This window comes from Malaclemys terrapin, chromosome 1 (assembly GCF_027887155.1).
Source record: "Malaclemys terrapin pileata isolate rMalTer1 chromosome 1, rMalTer1.hap1, whole genome shotgun sequence".
In the NCBI taxonomy this organism is placed as follows: domain Eukaryota; kingdom Metazoa; phylum Chordata; order Testudines; family Emydidae; genus Malaclemys; species Malaclemys terrapin.
The window spans coordinates 43,274,169-43,298,576 of NC_071505.1; the positions used below are offsets into that span (position 1 = coordinate 43,274,169).

The 24,408-nt window shown below is 39.9% G+C and overlaps 1 protein-coding gene across 6 annotated transcripts in view; it reads right to left on the minus strand.

Moving 5' to 3' along the window:
• The window catches only part of PTPRZ1 (protein tyrosine phosphatase receptor type Z1), a 187,328-nt gene that overhangs the window by 125,280 nt on the left and 37,640 nt on the right, over positions 1-24,408 (minus strand). For all 6 annotated transcript variants that reach the window (XM_054023294.1, XM_054023285.1, XM_054023311.1 and 3 more), the window contains exon 2: positions 14,191-14,256. In XM_054023294.1, the coding sequence (XP_053879269.1) occupies positions 14,191-14,256 (66 nt within the window). The remainder of the gene's footprint in view (positions 1-14,190; positions 14,257-24,408) is intronic.

Here is a 24,408-nt window from a genome sequence, read left to right on the forward strand (position 1 = left end):
TACTGACACACAAACCCTAAGGAAGCTAAAAGTAATGCAGATTCAGAATATAGGATCCTAAGGCTGCATTAAAAGAAATGTCAGCAGACTCCAATTACTGAAAATCCAGTTCAGTGGAAGTTCCCAGCAGCTTGTGAAAGAAAATTCTCACACCCTTCAGCTGTACCTTGTGGACATCATTTACCTCAGATTGAGGTAATGAACTTGTGTTATCTCTTGAGTAAGTGCAAAGTTCAACAGTCCAACAGGAAGAGCGCAAACACAAAATAAATTTGATATCATCTTAAACTGCCTCGATTGCTGTTGTGTAACCAATGAATACATATGTAGCGAGAAGATCTTTAACGCCCACACAAAGTACACAAGCTCAGGTTTCAAGACCTCCAAAACCATTTCTATAGAGTAACTTGTATTGAACCCTTTGGAGGTATGAAGGGCTGAAAACAACCCCATTGGGATCTGACCATGGGGTTATAGGAAGTCTGGATATTTAGACCCAAGTCTTAGACCACTAAGACATCATCTTAGGTCATCAAATAGTCTCATGTTTGATGGATTAGACCATTCTCCCAGCAGTGCTGTGGTAGCCTGAAATAATAGCTTTGAGAAGCATCAACTGCCCCATTCAAGTCAATAACATATTCAGTCTGAAGTCTCATGACAATTAAATGTCAACATTAATTTTCACTGATAATCAGTTTCGCTGAGTCATGTTAACATACTTGCCATTTTTTGCTGTCATGACAAATAATGGGGAGGAAAGTGCAGTGGGGCTGGTAGTTGCTGTGCAGGAACACTGGAGTGACCCTAGACGCATCTGCTAAAATCTCCAACTTCTGTCCTAATAACTTTTACAGTGCAGTTATGCATCTTATAGCTAGAATAAATAGTCACAATGCATTTCTCAGGACTACTACCAATTAGGCCAAAATTCTAAAAGTTGTATATTTAAATTCTTTTGAAACCTACTCCATTTAAGTAAATTACTAGTACTGCTTATAAAAAAAGTTGGTTGTATCTATACAGTGGGGCTGATCCAAAGCCCACTGAAATCAAGGGACATCTTTTCATTGACCCCAATGGGCTTTAGTTCAGGGCCTTACACAAAAGTTTGAAACACTGCTAAATTCCCATGGGAAAATTTCAGTTAAAGTAGAAGTTAAACATTACAATTTAAAAAATAATTATATTTAAATGTATCAAAGCAAAATGAATTTGTGAGTAATGCAGTAATTAATAGAGTCACTAATAAATGTTGCTAAAGCATTAATTTGCTATTTATGCAGGCCTTTATTTTAGTCCTGTTAAATCACTGGAGTTTTATAATGCTTGAGCAGGAAAGAAACTTTGGGCATTAGCAGTATTTTGGCTAGGCTGCAGAGATTGTACAAATCAATTCTTATATCTTCACTCATGCTCAGCAAGTCAATGGAGCCACACCAGGAATGAACTTTGCCCACAGTATAGGAATGAGACATGTAATTGGACAGTTCAGAAGACTATGAGAAATTGGGAATTGCACTGAGTACAGCATTAATTATCCAAAAATGTTTCTACTAACACCCAAACAAAACATGCTGTTTTCTTCCCCCCCGTAATAATAATTACAAAATCTAAGGTTACAGTTGCTGTTACAGTTGTCCAATCTTATGGACTTCATTGGAGTTAAACCAGTACAACAAGGAGCAGAATTCAGTCCTGTTATGTAAAAAATATTTTTCAATGAAACAGAGCAGAACAAACTGTAGTTCTGAGATGCTGTCCATATTTTGTGCTATTTCATTTGTTGCATCTGTCACAATGTGTTACCCAGTATACCTCACTGCAGTGAAGCAAAACGTGACCAATACAACTTGAAACAATAATGGTAATGCAATTTACAAGCTTTTGGAACAAAAGCATTTATTCATGTTTATGTCAGAAAATATGTTTATGAAGTGAATAAAATATTGTAGAAAAATTGTATAATGTTGTTAAAGGAGTCCACAAAGTGCGTTAAAATCTATGTTTCCTTTTTTAAATGGACTTCACTGTTCGGGCATCTGTTTAGCTGTGGCTAACTACAAATTTGAGATTTTTCTTTTATAATTTTCATACAGCTGTAGGCCAGCCACTCCTAATCTGCAGATATACATTTGCACAACAGGAAACAATGTCTATCAAGAAGAGGGTTGATTTTTTTTTTTTTGAAATAACAGATCAGTTGTGAGGAAGTGGATAAAATCTTCTAGCATCCTTTAAGAAGATAATGAACAAAAGGAGCAGTTGGATTTAACTGTTCTATAGCAGTGCTAATATTTATAAACTGGTCAGCTGATTTGAAATGCTCCCAGGTAGTTTATAGATACGCACACAATATGAGGGGCAAAATGGTAGAAAGAGAAGATTCTGAGGTACTAGACAGGTGACCACAATGTAAAAGGAGCTCCAATAAGCACCTACTATAATGTCCTTTAAATTGTAATAGAGTAGGTAAATGGCTGGCATCATTATATGACCTTTTAAAATGTGTTGCTGATTTGCTGGTAGGTTGTATGAACTCTTGCAGACATTCCAACAGAATGCACCATGGTAACCATGCTACAGAGTGTCTGTGACATTTCAGAAAAGGCAGTTGAGGAGAGGGTAAGCACAAAGATAGCCAAGGAAACAGAGTCAGCTGGCTCCTTCTCCAGTACCGTAATAGCTGCTGGATATTGGAAAGAGTTTCTCCCTAGAATACAGTAGGCAGCAAGCAGCAAAGTGACAGCAATTTTGTAATTAGTATGTAGACAGAAGGACTAGGAAGGAAGACACCGAAAGGCCAGAGATAATTTAATATGGGAAAAGAGAAATAGACTCCATGGAAAGAAAGCAAAGCAAGAGACACTTTGAAAAATAGTGGTTGTGTCACAGGAGAAGAAAATCAGACAGTGTCGGCAGAGTCACAAATGTAAATGCTAGGGAGGGCTGATACAGTGAAAGGAGTGTCCTGAGAAAACGCAGGCACTGGGTACTTCTCTAAACCGGAGCCTAATTGATAAGAAGGAGTTAATGCACAGATCATAATACTGAACAAGTACATTTGCAATGCATAGAAATCTCTGGCTCCTATGAGGAGGTGAAGTACTATTAGCCCCATCTTACAGATTTTGTCTCAGAATTGAGGCATAATATGTTAAAGTGACTTATCACATTGCATGTCTGTGGCAAAGCTCGGAGATCTGGGTTATGTTTCTGACTTCCCATCTTGTGTTAGGGTCCAGACCTCTATGCCCAGTATACTACACTGCCTTAGGCATACAAGAGGCCAGCAGCAGCAGCAGGTCTCAACTTCCCATCTGCTTTTCCTGATGCTCCTGACTAAGGGCTTCCTCTGAATGCCATTTTCTTGACATTTAATGCTGCCCCTGAATGGGGAGTTTGAAAGGAGTCCCCTAGATGCTGCTTTTCCATGCTGCATTCTGGTTCCTTTTCATGTCCTTGCATCTCTTCATGAAAATCATCCCATCTCTGTCTCTGTCCTTATTCTCTCCTTGCCTCAGCCTTCTTGTCCTGTACCACCTTTCACACATCCTACTCAACCTTCCCTAATATACAGAAAGTGTATGTAATTTCAGGACAAATCATTCAATTGGGGGTGAGGGGCAGGGCAACTGAACCTCAGATGGGCTGAACAAACCCCGCAACCAGATTATCATCGGTTACTCTCACTCGTATGTGTATAGACATTGCTTTATCTGGTCCTGCATCCATATCCAATAACAGATTTTGACTAACAGTCTCTCACTGATAGTTAAAATATGTTGTTAAAGATTAGTTATAGCAGGATACTATAGTACTGACAGTATAGCAGAGATTTACAAGTAAGGGGAATCTACAGATTTCCCTATTTAAATCATTGTACTTTTCCCCCAATAAAACATGCTACATGGTATCCATTCTGCTGTGTGTTGCTCTCCTTCTTCACCCTGTTCTGGATATTCTGAAGACTGGTAAAGTGACAGATTAAGGAGTTTGGGAACCCATGTTTCATATTTAATTCCTAGAGATCACTCTACTCAGAATTCCAAGGCTCACTTCACAAATCACATATTCCAAACACAACTCTAGCCTTCTTGAGTGCCTATTTGAAATAAGTGAGGAGGTATCAGTCACTAAATAGCACTTTTTACTGCTGTAAAAAAAATTCAAAAGAAAAAATACAGGTGGAAGATTCATCCAACCAATACTTTACAACATTTACCATTCTTGATTGTATGTATGCAGGAGTGGCCAGAGACTTTAAAAATAGTTTCTAAATCCATGGTTACCTGAGACATTAGAAAATAATTTGCAAATAATTGGAGCAATTCCAACTGCCACATCTATCTGATGTTGAAATACTGTGGCAATAGTTTGTGCACTTTTTGTTTTTTAAACTATCAAATAAAATAGTGTAGGATATTTTGTTGTTTGTTTTTAAATCAGTAGAAGAAACGGCTGCTGATCTGTGACAACCCAACCTTGGCCTGGATTAACTCTCTGTTAAACTAAGAGACTTCAGATATTTAAAAAAAAAAAATCCTAGTATCCTAAACTTCTAACTTGGGAGTCTCTTCCCAGCCGCCAATCATCTTTTCCAGGTTTCAATGCTCTCTCTCTCTTTAACTGCATTATTCTTAAGGCCCACATATTTCTTTAAAATATCTCATTTTGGTCAGAGAAAGCCCACCTGAGAGGACTGACACTGAGTCTGCAAATTCATTGGTAGTATTCTAGCTCACACTGCGTAGTACTGAAGTGAGGAATCTGTAATGATGGATGAAAGAGGCAGCTGATAAAAGAGGCGACTGATAAAACATTCTAGAACAGTCAACATTCTAGAGCTGTCAATATTTTTGTGGCTATTGAAATAGGATTAGGATCTGAGAGTGTCAGATCAAGGAATTCCATAGAGTTTTTCTGCTTTAGCAGCTACAGCCTAATTTCTCCTAAAGAAAGCCCTTCGGGAATGTAGAGGAAGAGTCCAGAGGAGGGGATGGAGTTGATTTATTGTGAGTATAACTGTGACAATATGGAAAGAAATATCTAAAACTGTGTCCAACTGTGTCCTTTGATTGGTGTGCAGAGGGACTACGCACTTCTTCCACCTGAAAGAGGGGCTCAAGCTGGTTCTGGGGCAGCAGAGGACATTCTGCAGGTCTGGGGATCAAATGGAAGGAGTGGGGAACTGGCAGGTCAGGAGTTGGGTCGGGGGGATGTATACTGTCAACCCCCATCGGCCCTGTGGAAATCATAGCAGAGACACAAACACAGCTGTAGGCTGTAATAGCTTTACACTGGACCACCTTCACAGTGGGGGCCCTGAGGAATTGTGGGGCAACCACCAGCTGCTGAAGCCCTACCTTGAGAGTGTGGTTCCATTTGAGCCATACAGCCATGGAGCAGCGGTAATGGGAAGAGGATTCTGAAAAGTTCAAGGAGCCAGTCCAGGAGCACATGACCTCTGCATGGATGTCTATAGCTACCAGTGCTCCTCTAGGATCCATGAGGATCAATGGGATAGATGCAGTTTGTAGGCACAACTCATTGTCTGTTCTGAGGGGGAGACAAACCTTGCCTCACTGGCAGAGCAACAGGGGGCGAATCTCCCAGAAGACCCTCAGGGAGGTTTCCTCTTCCTCATTTTCCCCTGGGACGGAGTGATCAGTCCCTTTATATTTACTTCTTGTCTCCCCATAAACTACTTCAACAATTATTGTCTCTCAACGACTCCTGATCAAATGTACTCATCTTACAAGTATTTTTCCCCCCAATTGCCAGCCCTGCAGAGTCAGCCTGAGATCTAACTCAAGCTGATTTCTTGCCTTGCCATGCATTATTACCAATGATAATAGAAAGTCTGTAAACCAATCTAGGTCATTATTGACACTTGGATAACCCCACTGGTGTGAACAGGTTTTCACAGGTGTGACTGTATGCAACTCAGTAAACAATTCTGTTGTTGATGCACAAGGAGGAGGAACAGGAACCAGCTCACGCCCTGTTAGTTGTATTGGATCTGAAGGCCTAACTGGAGCAAGAGCAGCAAACACTTATTTTTGACTCTAAAATGAGCAGATATGACTGAATATGCGCACGGTGCCGACACTGCACTTTAAACCAGGGGTTCTCAGACTTTTGTATTGGTGACCCCTTTCACATACCACACCTCTGAGTGTGACCACCCTTATACATTAAAAACACTTATTTTATATTTAACACCATTATAAATTCTGGAGGCAAAGCGGGGTTTGGGGTGGAGGCTGACAGCTCGCAACCCCCCATGCAATAACCTCGTGACCCCCTGAGGGGTCCCGACCCCCAGTTTGAGAACCTCTGCTTTAAACCCATGAGTCTAGGAAGAAATTAAGAATTTAAATTTGGGGGGGGGGGGGAGATACTTTGATGTGCAAGAAAATATAAAAATGTACAGAGAATCTAGAAAACTGAGTTTCTCAAACTGTATTGCAATAAATAGGGCAAATATACAATCTATGACAAAAAATATTGAGTCATATGAACATAGTCTGAAAAGTCTTTAAAATATCCTCTCTAGGCACAATTATCCCCTGGCCTGAGTACCTGAAATGGGACCTGGAGGGGAGTTAGATGCCCACAGTGTGTCCCAGTACAGGCTTACCTGGATCTTGGGCCCTGACTCACTGGTCAGACAGGCTGCCGTGGAGAGGAAGATCTGATTAGTGGGTATAGCCTTGGCTCTGCCCCTCCAACACTTTGCCAGAATAGATGAGCTTGTGGTGAAGTATTGTCATTTGATGCTGGTATAGGCCAGCAGCAAATTATCATCCCACTGTAGCAAGGGAGAAACATGGAGGGAATTCTGATTTTTAGAGGTATAAGTCCTTCCCTGCACTGTTCCTGGGGCAGTGCTCAGCTGCACATCACCCCACACAAGCCCTAAATATGCAAATGAGCTGCAGCAAATCTTTAAGAATGCTCAGAAATAGTAATAAATAAGATTGCAATTTTTGTCAATAGGGGCTATTCCATGCTCCCCTCGCTTCTATATCAGTCTAAGCAGTTGTTCATCTACCTCAAACTGAATTAAATTAAAAGGGAAAAGGATAAAAAGGGAAAATATACGTGTGCTCCTTTGAGGTTCACAAAACTCTCCAGTGTAGAATATTCAAACATACTATGCCCTGTCTGTGCTTCTCCCACCCTCTGCCTACTCCCCACCCACCTGCACTGGGGATACACCAGGCATGCAGCCCCTGCTTACACCACCTATCTTGGGGATAAGGGCAGGCTGAGAGAGCCACTGGGGAAAAAGTCTTACCCCTCCTTACATCCCTAGGAGGCTTCATAGGCTGGGCCATGATCTGTTCTATGAGATGTTACACTTGTCACTGAATTACAGAAGGGATCAATTGTGTGGCTCTTCTTCATGGTGTGAACATTTATACAAGTAGTCTCACTGAAACTAATGGGATTACTCACATGAGTAAATGCACACACCAAAAGAGGTTCATAACTGGACCCAACCCAGTGGGATTACTCATGGAGTAAGATACTGACATGAGCATGAGTAAGGGTGACAGACCAGGTCCTAAGTTTGCAGGGCTCTGATATTCATCAGTGCAGAAATCTATTTTGGTTTGTGGTTGACAATAACTTCACGTTAAGCATCTGCACATTTTAGAAACAAGTATTCCTCAAGCACACATCTTGCCCAGTGTAGCATGGCTTGAGTATAATTACAAGTGAGAAATAAATCAGTGGTTATATAGGAGGCTGGTTTATGGTGGGAGGGATAGCTCAGTGGTTTGAGCAGGGCTGGCTTTAAGCCGATTCACCCGATTCCCCGGAATTAGTATGCCTAATAGGGCCCCGCGCCGGGGGTCTTTAGTGGCATTTCGGCAGCGGGGGGTCCTTAGCTGCCGCGGAAGACCTGGAGCGGACCCCCGCCGCGAAGTGCTGCTGAAGCCCCGGGCTGCCGCTGGGTATTGGAATCAGGCCCTGCAGGTAATAAAGCTGGCCCTGGGTTTGAGCATTGGCCTGCTAAACCCAGGGTTGTGAGTTCAAACCTTGAGGGGGCCATTTGGGGCAAAAATCTGTCAGGGACAGTACTTGGTCCTGCTGTGAAGGCAAGGGACTGGACTCAATGACTTTTCAAGGTCCCTTCCAGTTTTATGAGATAGGTATATCTCCATATTAAATTATACTTAACCACAGCCCATACTCTATTGTGAGATGTCCCCAGCATGCTTGTTCCTTTTACTTTGGTGCATGTCTCAGAGATGGTAAGCTTAGAAAAAGCATGTGGCGTAATATTGCCTATGTCTAACAGGTACCACATACACCGTTTTGAGCCTTGCCTATGAAATTTTCATCAAAACAATAGTACCATACTTTACACAGGCACATCCTCATGCAGATTCTCTATCATCTGTAACTTTGAAGCAGCTTTTAAAAAGATCTAGTTAATGAGATGATGTGTTGATGCTGAACATTACCCACCTGCTCCATTGCGTTTGTATGCAGCAGTTACAGGGACCAAAAGGAGATGGGATAGGCCTCATCAGAGCAGGAAATTTTGGCAAACAGATGACTGCAGTCTTAATTGCAAATCATTAGAGGGCAGAAAATTATAGAACTTTATGAAACTGGAGACAAACATGAGCTGGGGTCATACATGGGTCATGCTCTGTTTCTTTGTTACTTTAATCTACTACAAGCATACAAGACTGAAGGGCCACGTGCAACCATACCAGGGTCCAATTTATAAACAATATCTGCATTATGTACTTAGTTTTCCACCAAATGTATGCTAAAAACTGTTGATTGTATCAAAGTTAAATAAGCTGTAATTTGCTGTTATGAACTTTCTTTTTTGTGATCAAAGACCAATTCTACTGTAACAAAAGAGGCAGTTTCCATTTGAATGAACAGGCTCTTTTGAACCATAGCTTTTATTTATAGGAACATAAGGGCCACACATATTTGACCATAAATATAGTTAGTTTTTCATTTATTTTACACAATGTTCTTTGCTTGTTTCTCATTGACACAGTCCATCTAGAGATTTAAAATGGTGTTTTCTCCATAGTCAATAATGTTTACATGTAATTGCATACCAGGGAAAACTGCATCCCTGTGATGCACTGAAATGTGTAATGTTGCAATTTCTGTTTCTGAATCATCAGCCTGCCCAAACACATAAAAATGTAATAGACTTTATAATTAATGAGCCTGTGAATTGACTGACAAAACATTGGAGCTATCAGTGACCACATTGTTCACAGGGACACAAATGTATGGAATGAGCTATCATGCAAGAAGCATTTGGACAGCCTCCTAAGCAAACAGCCTACTAGAAAAATGAAGCTAGCCTCTGCTTAGCCACTTTTTAAATTAGCTAATCCAATAATCCACACTATTTTTATCTCTTATGCTATAACCTTTATTAGGGTGGCACCTCCAAAGCACAGTAGCATAGGTTTTTCTTTGTTACTTACAGCACTGATCTATCAGGTCATTTATTATTAATATATGGATACTGTCACAGTGATGTATTTCCTGCACGGCGATAGAAATATCAGGTCTGATCACAATATTATGCCAATACTGCTATGGTAGCTAGCCAGCAGGAATAAATACAAATACTGTATGATGTGATATGCACCCTCTCCTTGGAGCCCAGATGCATCCATGCTTCCTAGTTTCATCAGCCCTTGGCTGCTCCTGAACCTAAGTTTCCCATGTGTCAGCACCCTACCATCTCTCACTTAGTCCTGGGAAGAAGGAAGGAATTCATTAGTTTTCTTTCACTGGGGAAATCATCCTATTAAAAATGGTATTTAAAAATGGCAATCTAACCACAATTTAATATGACTTAATTACAAGAGACAGGTCTTCCCCTTGTAGGGGTATAAATGGGAGCAAAGTCCCTCCCCCCAACCTACCAGTGCAGCTTTCCCACATCAGGCATAGGGAGGAGAAGCTGGGGCTATGTCCCCAGTGCTCCCACTCCCTAACAGGGGTGTGTGAAGTGGGCAGAGAGGGGTGGGGAGTGGGTGGAGCCTTAGATTTGCACTCCTAATATGTAGGTAAACCCAGTTTAGCTGGCACACGGGTCAGGGGTGGAATGGGGTTGTAATCTGCTACTGGTTAGGAGTGGTAGTTGATAACTTTTCCTTGGGAATAAGGGGGAAGTAAGGTCAGCTCTTTGTGTCACAATTCCTTCCCTGAGTTCCAGCTGAGGTAGCACAGCTATCTGCTGCCCCATGGAAGAGTGAGAAATAGAAGCACACTGATTCCCAAAATATTCATAGCTTCAAGGCCAGAAGGGACCACCCTAAAACATCCCCAAAATAATTCCTAGAGTAAATCTTTTAGAAAAGCATTCAATTTTGATTTTAAAATTGCCAGTGATGGAAAATCTACCAATGCTCCTGGTAAATAGTTCCAATGGTTAATTACCTTCATTGTTAACATTTTATGCATTATTTCCAGTTTGAATTTGCCTACCTTCAACTTGTAGCTATTGGATTGTGTCATACGTTTCTCTGTTAGACTGAAAAGACCATTGTCAAATATTTGCTCCCCATGCAGGTACTTATAGACTGTAATCAAATAACCCCTTAAACTTTTTTTTGTTAAGCTAAATAGATTGATTGCCTTGAGTCAATCTCTATAAGGCATGTGTGTGTTGTAAGCCCTTTATCATTCTCATGGCTCTTCTCTGAACCCTCTCCATAAGCAAAGACATCTTTTTCTGGCAATTCTATGACAGTTTGCCACAGAATTTACCCAGTCCTGAGGAATTATGCAACAGAATTTAAGGTAAAAAAAACTAAAGTTGGGCACCTAAGTCCATACATATGCAACAAACAGAACTGGAAATCTAATAGAATGCCTAAAAAATCAGGCCACTTTTAGTTAGGAGCCTAACTACCGATTTAGATACCAAACTTTAGGCACCCAGGTTTGGAAATTCTGACCTATATTTTCAGCACTCACAGTTTCAAAGATAAGCTTCTTAACTTGAACTGAACGTGCGCTGGAACAGTGCTATTTACTGGAGACTGAAACCAACCACCTGAAACAGTAGTTTCCCCTGACACTGCCTCTTTTTTTGAACTTCCTTTTTTCGTCCGGTCAGATTTTTCAAATAAGAGGAAATGTCTGTTTGCAGAGCAGACACGCTGTAGCTCAGAAAGAGCCCCAATTGGTCCACTTCCTGATTGGTCCCTCCCCTGCATTCACAGCTGATTGGTCCATTCCCTTGTAAGCCACAGCTACCAGATCCCGCCCACCCAGGCCCAGGCTCCCAGCCTTGGGAAGGTTGTCCCACAGGGAGGTGCTGATTGACAACTGTTGCTGAGTCCTGGGCTTGTGCATGCTGTCCTGCCACTGCCCCCCACCTCCAGTAAGTACCCCTACCACAGGTATCCCCTCCAACACTCCCATCTGAACCCTCCCCATCTTCCCCTCTTTCCATTTAGCTCCCTCCCCTCCTCCACAGAGTGTCCTCTTTTTGATAAACTGAAATATAGTAACCCTAGACTAACATTTGTGGGCAGGGTGAAGTTTGTCCAAACGTGGCTATATTACTGTTTACTAGCAGAACAGACTTACAGGCCCCCGTTTTTAGATAAGCTGCCTAAAGTGAATTGTGCATCTGCAGGAGTGGGAATTCTACTACCACATGCTGATGAAACTCAATGATTGGAGAGCCCCAAAGGCCCACAAAGCTCCCACAAAGCAACAGCCACAGAGGCTAATTTCTCAGGCTCCTTAGTGTTCAGGATTCAAGTCTATCAAATCCAAGCTTAATCTGAGTCTGAGCAAAGAATGAGTACACTTTCTCAGTTTGGGCTGTACATTCAAACTTGTGAATGCAAGTTTATGCACCAAAACCCTAGTTTCCATATACAAACAGGCATGTGCATACATAAGTACCTAGTATTGCCAACCTTGAGCATTCCAAAATCATAAGTCAGGTCTTAACAATTCATGTGACTGGCTTAAAAATGTTGAGATTTAATAAATAAATAAAGGTTGGGTTCTTTTTATTTGCCTTCTGGCTTTTGAGCCTTTAGAATGCACTCGGGTTGTTACATTTTAAAGCTGTTCTCTGAAACCATGAGGACTAGAAACTTACTTTTTAAAAATGAAAGCTGAAGTTTTCATGTAATCTCTTGACTCCAGAAGCTGGAGCTTTAAGAAACACATCAAATATCATGACAGTTATGATAAAATCATGAGAGCTAGCAAAATTGAGTACATAGGCAAATTCACGTTTTGGTGACAACAAATGCATCCAGAAGGAGATACGTAGAAAATGTAAGACCAGGAAAGACTTTGCAAAAGAGTCTTCTTAGGAGGTCTCATAGCAACAGAGCTGTGCAGTTTAGCTGTGCAGTGTGGTCCCAGCCACATACAAACTTCTCAGAGGTTAAGTCTGTCCATCTGAATGGTATAGATCCAGTTTTAAAAAAAAATCAGGCAGAGAGGATGCCCATAGATTAGAGGTTTTACTGCAGTCCTGAGCGTGTAGTAGCAGCTGCAAAAAAGCTCTGATGGTATTTTGCGGCCTAAGGGGAGGTTCTGTCCTGCCCTGAACCCCATATTAATCCCCCGTGCAAAAGCCCTTTAATAGTTCTTTGCACAGGGATCAGGATTTGGCCTCTGAGAGTATGCATTCTTTGTGATCAACTCTACTTCTTTTATGCAGAATAATGTTTACAAAAAAGACAGAGAAGGATTTTGAATAAGGAATGTTGTGCTGATTGATCTCACCCATGGATACTATAGCGCAAAGTGTCTGAGTAGGTGTTTCCATTATAAACTCATTGTTAAGGGGTTTATGACTTGCCTGCTTCAATTCTCTCTGGGCTCAAACTTGTTAGACATGTTCTACCATGGAAGAAAAGGTTTTGCCTTGCAAACTGAGAGATGGAGACTAAAATCTGTTTTTAGATCTATTTTTAGATTTGAAAGATTTGAAAAGTTATCTGTGGCTTCAGAAACTTTTTGAACTAAAGATATGAAAAGCTGAAATTTGCCAGGTTCCTGATTCTTCTCATACTGGTACCTTTTGAAAGGGATTAAACAAATTAAAGCTATACAAAAAGTATGTGGCTATGTACAGCTACTATATGTTACTTGCATTTTTTAAAATTGGCTCTAGGTAAGATGTAAGTAACTTTTTAGAACAAAATTAACATTTCAATACGTCTGAAAGATGACAGTCCTTTATAGCAAAATCTGGGATCCCGAAGTTCTTATACAGCCCACCTGTATAAGTCTTAGGCTACGTCTACACTACCCGCCTGAATCGACGGGTAGAAATCGATCTCTCGGGGATCGAATTATCGCGTCTCGTTGGGACGCGACATTAGATGCCCGAATTGACGCTTGTACTCCACCAGCAGAGGTAGGAGTAAGCGCCATCGACGGGGGAGCCACGGAGGTCGGTTTGCCACCGTCCTCACAGCGGGGTAAGTTGGCTCCGATACGTCGAATTCAGCTACGCTATTCGCGTAGCTGAATTTGCGTATCTTAAATCGACCCTCCCCCCCCCCACCCCCAGTGAGGACGTAGCCTTATTCACCTGTTATTCAGTCCATACTGAAGACAAGTGTGGGTAAATCCCAAGCAGCACTGAAGTCCTTTCCTCCCACAGATGGGAGCTCTGTACCAGACTGACTGATCCTGAGGATGGTTAAGCCAGTGTGGTAGCTGATGTGGAAAAAGACACTTAGGTGCCCCAAAGCTGAATTCTACAAAGTCCCAGGAGTGGACACGGAGCAGGTACAGGTAATTTCACTACCCCTCAACCAGGATTTAGCCAGTCATGGCCTGTCTGTCTGCCTTGCATAATCCCCAAATTGTGATATACAGGTGATGAGAGAGAACGCCTAACAATAGAGGGTGAGCACTCAAGGTTTAAAGACCGTTGCATGTTAAACCACTTTGCTTAATCAGGGCCATACCTTTTTGAGTGTAACAAATTCAATGAAAACAAATCTAGCCTGTTCTACAGCAACTGAATCAGTACTTGTTCCTGAAACTTTCCAGACTTAATTTTAAACTCTGTATATATAAAACTCAGTCCCCAGTACAATTTTAGCTACAGCTTTACTGCAGACCCCAGGAGTTATAATAGTGAATGTGAAATATCAAATCAAAATATTTTCTTCAGTCACACAATGCATTTACCTGTATAGGACCAGTCAATTTCTTCAGTCATTTTTCTCTGCTGTCTATAGTATCCATAAACCAAATCTACAAAAAACAAGCAAACAGAAAAGTATCAGTAACAAGAAGAAAAAAAGGATGAATCCACAAACAAGTTGTGATGCTGGTAGACCAGGTACACCTCTACCCCGATATAATGCGATCCAATATAACATGAATTCAGATATAATGCGGTAAAGCAGCGGCACTCGGGGGGGGGGGGGGGGGGGGAGATAGCTGCGCACTCCGGCGGATCAAAGCAAGTTTGGTATAATGCAGTTTCACCTATAACTCAGTAAGATTTTTTGGCTCCAGAGGACAGCATTATATCAGGGTAGAGGTGTACAACTCATGCCAGAACCCCAGTCCAATTCACTTGTATGTTAGTATAGATAAAGGGATTATTAAAGGTATAAGTGTATTTAGTGTTTAAATGTCTTGAACACTAGTGGGGTGTTATTTGCATTGTTTTTACTTATCTGTATCCCATTAGAATATTGCAGCAAACATTTGCATTGTGCATACTCCATGACTAAATAACCCATCAAATGAGAAAGAAGCCTTGTGGAATGCAAAATGAAGAATTTTAACAGAAAAGTGTTAACTTCAAAGCAAGGGGGCATTGTGTGTGATGATCAGAGGTCAAAGACTCAAAATGCATTCCTCACTCTCCATTATCAAAGGAAAAGCCCATGTGGGTAATGACATTGTCAGCTTGTTTTCTGTGAGAAGAAACTATAAGTGTGGACTCAAGGAAAGGTCCTGCATTTCTAGACAGTTTGGACTCTTACAGGGAAGTGTACCAGATGCAAAACAGAGTTCCTCAGACACTGTTTGGATATCCTGGAAAAGACTTTTGGGAATGTGGCAGTTTATAACATTACTGCCACCATTGGAGTTACAAACTGTGACTCACCAGTGCCTGTATTTAAACTCTTAATAACTCTTATGTCTTTTTCTTAGCTAATAAATCTTTATTGTCTTTGGTGTAAGATCTAGAATACCAATTGATCTGGGGTAAGTGACTGGTCTCTTGGGACTGGAAGCAACATAAATTAAATATGATGTAATTTTTGTAATAAAAGGTCACTTAGACTGGAGAGGCTAGGGGGACTGTCTGTGACTCCATGGTTAGACCAGTATAGCGATCCAAGAGTTCACATTTGTTAATGGCTTGGTGAAATCTAAGTATAGAACACTCTACCAGTTTGGGGTATCTGCCCTGTTTTCTGACACACTGCCCTGAGGTAGTCTCTCACAGTCATGAGCCACTCCCGACAGTGTGACACAAGTGATTTGTCATTTCTAATGCCTAGACATTTATTAAATTCACCTGTTTTAGATTTTGAATGGTAAATATAGGATAAATAGACCACTAGTGCCATCAATATTGCAGTCTATATCGGTCTTATAAGCAAATATGCAAAAAATAGAAATGTATTTGGTAGTTTTATTTGAATGTAGAGACCTTCTCCGTTGGATCATATGAACTGGAACCATAAACTCCCTGAACATTAAATCTCACCAAATGAGGGTCAATCCATCCTCATCATCATATCCACTCATTATACTCCACACCCGAACATAGCCACTCTATGAACTTCATACCCTCATATCTCAATGCTTGTACTTTGACCCATCAACCTTTTACCCCCAATCGGGGATATTGCAGATTATGTATTCCTTATGCCACCCAATCTTAAACCAAACTTTGCACCCTTGATAATCTGTACGTTATTCCCTGATAACCAGAAACTTCTATGCTGAAACTCTGTTCACTTTTTTTTAACATCATCTTAATAAAATTTTTAAATTATTGATCAGTTTTAAAGCTTTAGCTTATCCACATTTGATATTCTTGTAGGTAGCAGGACTAATGAAACGTATTTTCTTCTTTCCAGTCTTCATTCCATCCCCATTCCCTTCTTTCCATTCTCCATCACATCTAAAGTACAGCAACTGGCACCAGAAACTCCCACTTCCAGAAAATGTATTCCTTCGTGGCCCTTCAGAAATGGTCAATTCTGGCTCCATTGAAGTCAGTGGGAATTTTATCATTGACTTCAAGGGGCCAGGAGTTCACCCTAAGTGTTTCTTTGTCCAGAAAGGGACTGGTGACTTCATTTGATGATAGGGAGAACAAAGCTTTCTGCAATGGAATTTCAGCACTGAATAGAAAAATTGGTTACTACTAAAAGTGCATATTATACCTTGATTATGTAGTTTTGTTTTTAGATGAATATCCACCATTAAATAACCTCAGACCAAACTCTGCTCTCACTTATGCCCAAATAACTCCTGTGACTTTATCGGTGTGCACAGGTGATAAAAGCAGAATCTGGGCCCTCACGTTTAGACAGAAGTTGAAGGGGTTTTGAGAATCCCGGTCATAATCCTAGTGTAGCTTCTTTAAACATTGTTCAAAGAAGCACACTGTAACCTACTGCAGAAACAATTAACTATGCAGGCATACCAAGATCACGTATTGATTGTCTTTTTGGGGAAAATGCTGTAAAACTCTGCTCATATTGTGCCATTGATAAAATTTTACAAAACAAACAAGTTAGCTCAGCAAGGTCCATATATTATTTTCACCAGGATCCCTGGGAGAAAGTCATCATATATTATTGATTATAGGACATTACAATTATAGTTGCTTCTGGGCAAAAATATTTACATATATATCACAATATTTTCCAGTTGTTTCCTTGGAATAGATGCAGGTTGCTAATTCTGACAGTACACCTGTATCATCCACATGACTCCAACTCCTTTAAGACATTTCCCCTGAAATCTTGCAGTCTCTATACATGTGTACACCCACTGTAGTCAACAGGAATTTGGTGTGCACAAAAACAGCAGGATCAGGCCCTTACGAGGCAAAGTGGTAAGTGAGCTATTTGGAGAGTGTAATTGAAAGAGAGGACCAAGCCATGCGTTATGGTTATGTATATTAGCACTTTTTCTGTACCACGTTTTCAGTCAACATGCATTTGCTAGTGTTTTCTTTTAATCAATATGTAAAAGAAAGCTGTTTAAGCCCTGATTCCCAGGTGTTAGTTGCTGTCTCCAATTTCCTCCTTTATCTATTGTTCTCCTAATTGTTACTTCAAACAATCTGTTGGGCATTCATATGCTAACGAAGCAGAGTTTGGGCGTGAGAGAGTATCACCACTTTTTAAATTCCATAAGGAGGTCTGATGGACAAGGAGTGATAGCTTCAATGAACAAGAAAAAAGGAGAAGGATTCACTTTTTTGGTGCATTATAGACTTTTATACCCAGTAAATCTTGTGGGAAGCCTGTATAAATGTCAGAGGATTTTCTAAGTTCATACACCTTCTTTACTCTGCTATTCACCTATTGTACTCTTTACAAAATGCTCACAGAAAACTGATTTACAAATATTATGCTTTCCCACATGTGCCGTCGTTAACTTTTTTCCTATTGCTTTCTTTCCATTTTAAAAAATTGAAAATTGCAATACACACACACACACACACAGAACGAACTACTTTTGAGGAAGGTGATGGTGGAAGTAATGCACAGTGGGGAAGGGGAGAGTTCGAGAAAAGAGTGAGTGAGAAAGAGAGAGAACACAAATATAGCAGTTTTTCCCTCAGTGGTACTGGTGTAATACTGCTATGGGAAAATACAATAATGCTTTGTGTAAACGCTTGATATTGACCAGCTGACAATGTATGGACAAAATAGGGGTGGGATATCTTTGTGTAATTTATTGTGTGTTATAATTAGCAAATCTACAAACACTTTATTCCTGGCTACCTGGGAGTAGGCATCCATGTAAATGCAATGCTTTATTGTGCTTAAATTAAAATTTTATTTTAGCTGAATGGAAGAAGACAATAATTTAAAAAGAGGAAACAAAAAATGAAGTCAAATCTGCATTATTAGAAACTAATTTCTGGACCAAACGCTTGATTTCAAAAATTGATGGCAACATGGCTTTTGTAAAATTGACCCACAGTATTTCATTCAATACCTAAAAATAGTTTGAACTCTAATACTGGAGATTTTATTTTATAAAGCAAAAATACTTCATGTTTTCATGTGCACATAGGCTTGCCTGAAGCTGCAGAACGTGTTTCCACAGCTTTTTGATTTATTCATACAGCAAGTTGGCAGAGTCATAGGATCATGTTTTATCCAGTCGCATGGCTACCTTTCTATGAAAGTCAGATAGGAGTGAAAAATAATTAAAATGCTTTTCATTTCCCTATTCCCCCACACTTCTACCGGGCCAAAAATTTCCTTGTGAGGCTGTGAAACTGATTTTCTTTTATTTCTGCACAAATGGATTTCAGTAGTGCACATCACATGTCCATTGGCACTTAAGGAACATTTCTGGCAAGAGGCTACACAGATCAAAAGGGGTTACTACCAGGTCGACTCATTTGTTGTTGACCTTGTTGCATATTCCAGTCCTTAGCCAGGAGGAGAAAATGGAGGAAGATGATTTTCTGGTTAAAAGTGGAGGACTGAGAATGACAAGATCTAGTAGTTTTTTTTCACAATTATAAATATAAATACCCAGAGTCTCCTCTCACTTACATCAGTTTTACTCCCATTTACCTCATCAGTTAAACCACCAGTTTAGCTCCATTTACCTTAGTGAAGTTACTCCTAATTTACCTCTGGGTACGCAAGATTGATTCAGGCCCAGAATTTTTATTAATTAAAATGCAAAAGTAAATAATGAATAGTTCTGTCAATAAAAACAAAAACACTTCTATGCCTGTGACCCTCACATTTGTTCTGGCTCCTTTATATTACTAACATTGGGTAAAGGGGCCAACGACATAAAAGGTCTTTAAAAACCTCAGATCCAGCCAGGATCCCTCCTCAAAAGCCCTAATGCAGGAGACATTGCTCACAGCAGAAGGGGCATGTTGGGGTAGGGCCACAGCATATAGTGCTACAGAGATTCTGAGCAGGACTGCTGCCCAGAGGGCACTGTGAGGAGGCTGTTGTATCTTATACAGGCCCTTAGGGCTTAGTTATACTGGGAACCACTCCAGCCATCAGAATCAGCAGGGCACAAAGGGAAGTTAAAGCCACCTTAGCTCCCTTTTCCCATGGGCTGCAGCTTCTTTGGCTGTGTCTTTAACAGGTCTAGTATAGAATCTCATCTTCGATATGAATCTGTCATCAAATAACTTATTTATAGAATCTGGACATATTTAGAGAACATCTCATTTCTGCATTTATGGAGTGTTCTGAAAATAAAGGACTGTGGGGCTGATGTTCTGTACATATAGAATAGAAGTTAATTATGTATTTTTCATTCAAATTGTAAATGTGTTTTGGTCCTGTGAAATCTCATATCTCCCAGTATTTTCCTTTAACCCCAAAATCTAATAAAAAAAAAAGCAATAAAAATGGGCTCTAAAGTAAGGCCAGTCCATCTTTGGTGGAGGTATGGAGACTGATGCTGCTCCCATTAAAGTCAATGGGAGTTCTTCCATTTAGTTTAATGGGACCAGGAAAGAGCCTATGATGAGTAAGGCAAGGAAAATTATGGGAATTCTCAAGGTTCCATTAGGCATCTAAAGGAACCCCTGAAAAATACCAATTAATTATTCCTTTGATAAATCCAGGTTCAACGCTCCTGCACTCAAGGAGTTTCATCTGATTTCATACTTACACTTAGGAAGGAGATGGACTACAACAGGAATGGATTTTATTTAAAAACCATGGGCCAAATTTTGATCTTAGTTATATCTGTTCAATCCTCATTCACTTCACTAATGTTTCATAGAAAAACTGAGAACATCATCTGCATCCATTACAATTCAGTAATTAGGAAAGAGTATGGCTAGAAAAATATTAAATACAAGTAAAACAAATGAGTTTATTGCTTTTTAATCTTTATATCTGAACATTTTCCCAGTATGAAAACTTTTAGGTTTCCCTATCCCCACAAACAAGGCATTCAGCACTGCAATTTTATTAACACATGTACTATAAACATTATGAACACACCATCATGTAAATACTACAACTAAGGCATTAGCAGGCACTTCTAAGTGGTCTTTGGGAAGGTTTTTTTTTTTTACTATTAGTTCTTAGTAAGACTATACCTTATTGTTAATATCACATCTACCAAGCCATACTTACTTTTGGTCCTAGCTGTCTTATGACTCTATCATAAGTAGCCTCAAATAACTCTCACAGGAGTAAAAGCTACTTAGTAGTAGTTAAAAGTTGCAGAATCAAGTTGTTAGAAATGTCCTGTTCTTGTGCACCATCTTTAAAGTCGAAACCATTTGTTTTTCCTATTTGTCTGAAAGAGTCCAAATTTATTGACCTTCTAATTGCTTAGCAAGGTGTTAGTATTCATTCAGTGGAAAATTCTGTTTAACTTACACCCATGCAATATTCAAATAAATAGGGTTGCATGGGTTTAAGAGAGCAGAATCTGGCCTCTAGACATTTGCCAGAAAGGATGGGTGATTTTAAGAGTCTGAATGTCCTTTCAGAGTTGCAGCCGTGTTAGTCTGTATCCGCAAAAAGAACAGGAGTACTTGTGTCACCTTAGGAGATATACACACACACACATACAGAGAGCATAAACAGATGGGAGTTGTCTTACCAACTCTGAGAGGCCTCTCAGAGTTGGTAAGACAACTCCCATCTGTTTATGCTCTCTGTATGTGTGTGTGTATATATCTATCTCCTCAATATTTATTCCACTCTATATGCATCCGAAGAAGTGGGCTGTAGTCCACGAAAGCTTATGCTCTAATAAATTTGTTAGTCTCTAAGGTGCCACAAGTACTCCTGTTCTTTTTTTGAATGTCCTTTGCACTTCCTGGAGATATCAGAGTACTCTTTGTGAGGATTTGTTGTCATTTGGAAGATGGAGATTACCTGGTGTGGTTTGAATATTGATCTGCATGTACGTCTAGAGATTGCACCAAGGGCATTTTATAAAATTAAAATAACTTTTAAACACACACAAAAGCATTCAAACTAGCAGCGTTATCATTAGTAGTCCACAGAGAGCCCAGTTCTGTTCCCAGTGAAACTGATAGGCAAAACTCTCATAGATTTTAAGGACCGCAAGATCAGCCAACGGTCTAGAGACGAGGCTTGTATTTCACCCCTCTCATTTAAGTGCTCCTCAGCAGTGTGTTTTCATTGACTGTCTGATATTCCATCACAAAGCAGACTGGAATAAAACCTGCCTATCTGCTTTCTTCTGTGCACCCAGCCAGGTACAGACATGCTAAAGTTTTGTATAGGCTTAGAAGTATTCATTGCAAGTGGACATTCACACTTTGCAGCTCTACATTAAAAATTGTTTCCTGACACATGAGATACAGTAGAAGCCTGGAAACATACAGATAATGAGTGATTAGCACTGCAATGCCCAAGAAGCTGCAAACACATTACATTATCTATTATTGCATTTTCTGGCTGTCATTTATCATTTTTCTTGGCTACTTTCCAACCATTCTTGGCAGCATCATTTTTTTCCCAAAGATTTGTTATTGAATTTGATGAAATTTTTCAGGCTGCTGCCAGTGACAGACTGAATGTATGGTACAGGGCTTATAGTAACATGCCACATATGTTGGTCACCATTAAAAAGTCACAAATGACCAAAAGTAGCCACACAGTTGTGTTTAGGTTACCATAGTGTTTCCCGGTGGTTAGTGCTTTTTCTTAAATACATCTGTTTGGTAAGTGTGGTAAGTGTTGAGTACCTCTGTCACTTAGTAAATGGTCTGTCAGTATGACATATTATGTATGGTTTTTTTTTTTTTTTTTTTTGAGAAGGGGCAAGTAATGCCTACAGGGACTACATTAAAGTCATTTATTGTGTGACTTTAGCAAGATCTTAACACTGTGCTCTAATGGTTAGAAGAGAGTGTATTGACCAATTAAACAAATGTAAATGTATATGCCTTTACTATCTGATTAACCTTGGGCAAGAGATGTCATAAAAGATAAAACACTTAATATTAACAATGAAGGCCGTTCTTGGGCATCCTACTAATGATCTTCTCAACGTATAGAAGCAGGATGCCTTGAAAGTCTCATCAGTGCATTCTAATAACTACCTAGATGATCCCACCTCATATTTTTAGTATTTATAACACAACGCCAGTCCATGTCATGCCTTAGGTTTGGATATGCCCAAGGCAAGAACCATTATTGTAGATAGTTTCCAGCATTCTTCCCAGCCTACAGACTGAATGCACATCCACTTTTCCTGAGGTTTCATTTAGCCTTTACTGACCTATTAAAAAAGAACAAGCAATTAACATGTTCGGGAAAAACAGTCATCATAATTTTTGCTAAAATCTTCATGCAATTTACTGACTGCCTGCACTATTCTTAATCTGTCAATATACTTAGTAAAGCAGGATATGGGAAGTAGATTTTATAAACCATTAGAGTCTCATTTCTTATCTTCAGTAATTGCACCAGAGAGGGTGCAAAGGAGATATTCTGAGGTTTGCAGGAGGAATTCTGGTTAAATCAAAGCCCCTAGGGAGAGCATGCTGGAATGGTCATTCCACTGGAGAGGGTACAGTGTATGCTTCTCTCTATGTCCAGCCAGCTCACTGGCCAACGTAGGGTTACAGGAGGTCATGGCCCTGTCTTCACCCATTTCAGGCAGTTAGTATCCACATGGATATTAACAAGGTTCTTACTCCCTAACTTTGAGTCTGGCAAGAGATGTAGGCCAGCAACCATCTGGACCTCAACCCAATAAGGGTTTGATATTTTTACATCAGTAATAAATGAATGTGCTGCACAATTCTATACAGCAAAGCTTTATTACATTTCTAGACTACTGTAAACATATTGGTGTGCTGTACATTGGCTGTATTTAGAGAGTGTTCATTGACCTTAGTGTACAACCAGGACCTCAGTACTTGCGATTTCCCCTAAAATATGTGTTAGTAAAGTACAGGGAATACTGCATATTCTGAGGCAATGGCAATTCTTAAATATATACTCATGATATTTCTTTTACTGGACTCACTTTCTATTCTTCATTTCAGTGTATTGCTATTTATATTCCTATTACCATCTGGTATATTTTTAGGGCCAAATGCTGGCTCTCCTGGATATGCATATGTGAGAGAAAAGGGATCTATGAGAGGAACTGTGAGGCATAACTGTTCCCTAATCCTGGTTCTCTGAAATCCCACAAAACTGGCACTTTGCAGGCGATCTTTGAATTCACAAGAGCTGCCCAAAAGCATTCCAAGGTAGGGCTCAGGAATCATGTGCACAAATATACCTATAACACATATGTGATCACTATGCACTCATCCTTGGAGAAATCTGCATGAGAAGCTGTTTAGGGGTTGTGTGAAGCCACATGGCCAGCCAGAATATGGTGCAAAAACAAACACACACACACACACACACACACACACACAAAAGCAATGCTGATTTACACACATTTTAGATAAACCTGAAGAGAGTCAGAATTCAACTAATTTCAGAATACAGAATCTATGCAGAATCCATTTCATATTTTCTCTCTCCAAGTATCTGCTGAATTCAGTTAACAGACTAATTTAGCTCTAAAAATTGCCCCCAAATGCTGAAATAACAGCCTTTTAGGATGATAGGCAACAAGCTATCCAAACTTATATCATTTTCCTCAGCAACGATACAGTGTTTAATCAACCACTGAAAATATGAAACTTTACCTTTCTGCAATCACCATCCGACATATAGTCCAACCTTTTGATAACACAATAAAAAGGCCTTTTACCAATTCTTGCGTGGTACTGGTGCTCCATGTCTCAATTTGTTTGTTGAGCCTGAATTTGTCTTTTGCAGCCACAAAATGCAGGTTATGATCTTTTGTTACTTGCCATCTTGAACTTTGTCTGTAACACTAAACTGGAAAACTTCACCTCAGCTAAATCTCTCATAGGTTTCAAATTAGTTCAATGGAAATGAAAGTTCACATATTGTGGCATTTAGCTGTCAATGCTCCCTAACCAAATGCCAACAGATCTTAGCTCTTTCTCTGACTTTCTAGTGCAAGGAAATTAAATATTTGCAACAAAAATGAGATAAAGACCGAGAACAAGGCATAGTCTCAACACTGTAACAGAAAAACAGAAACTTCATCGCCATTATTTGTTTTCAGTCAATTGCAATGACAATCACCCAGACCAAAAAAAAATTTAACTGTACTTCCAAT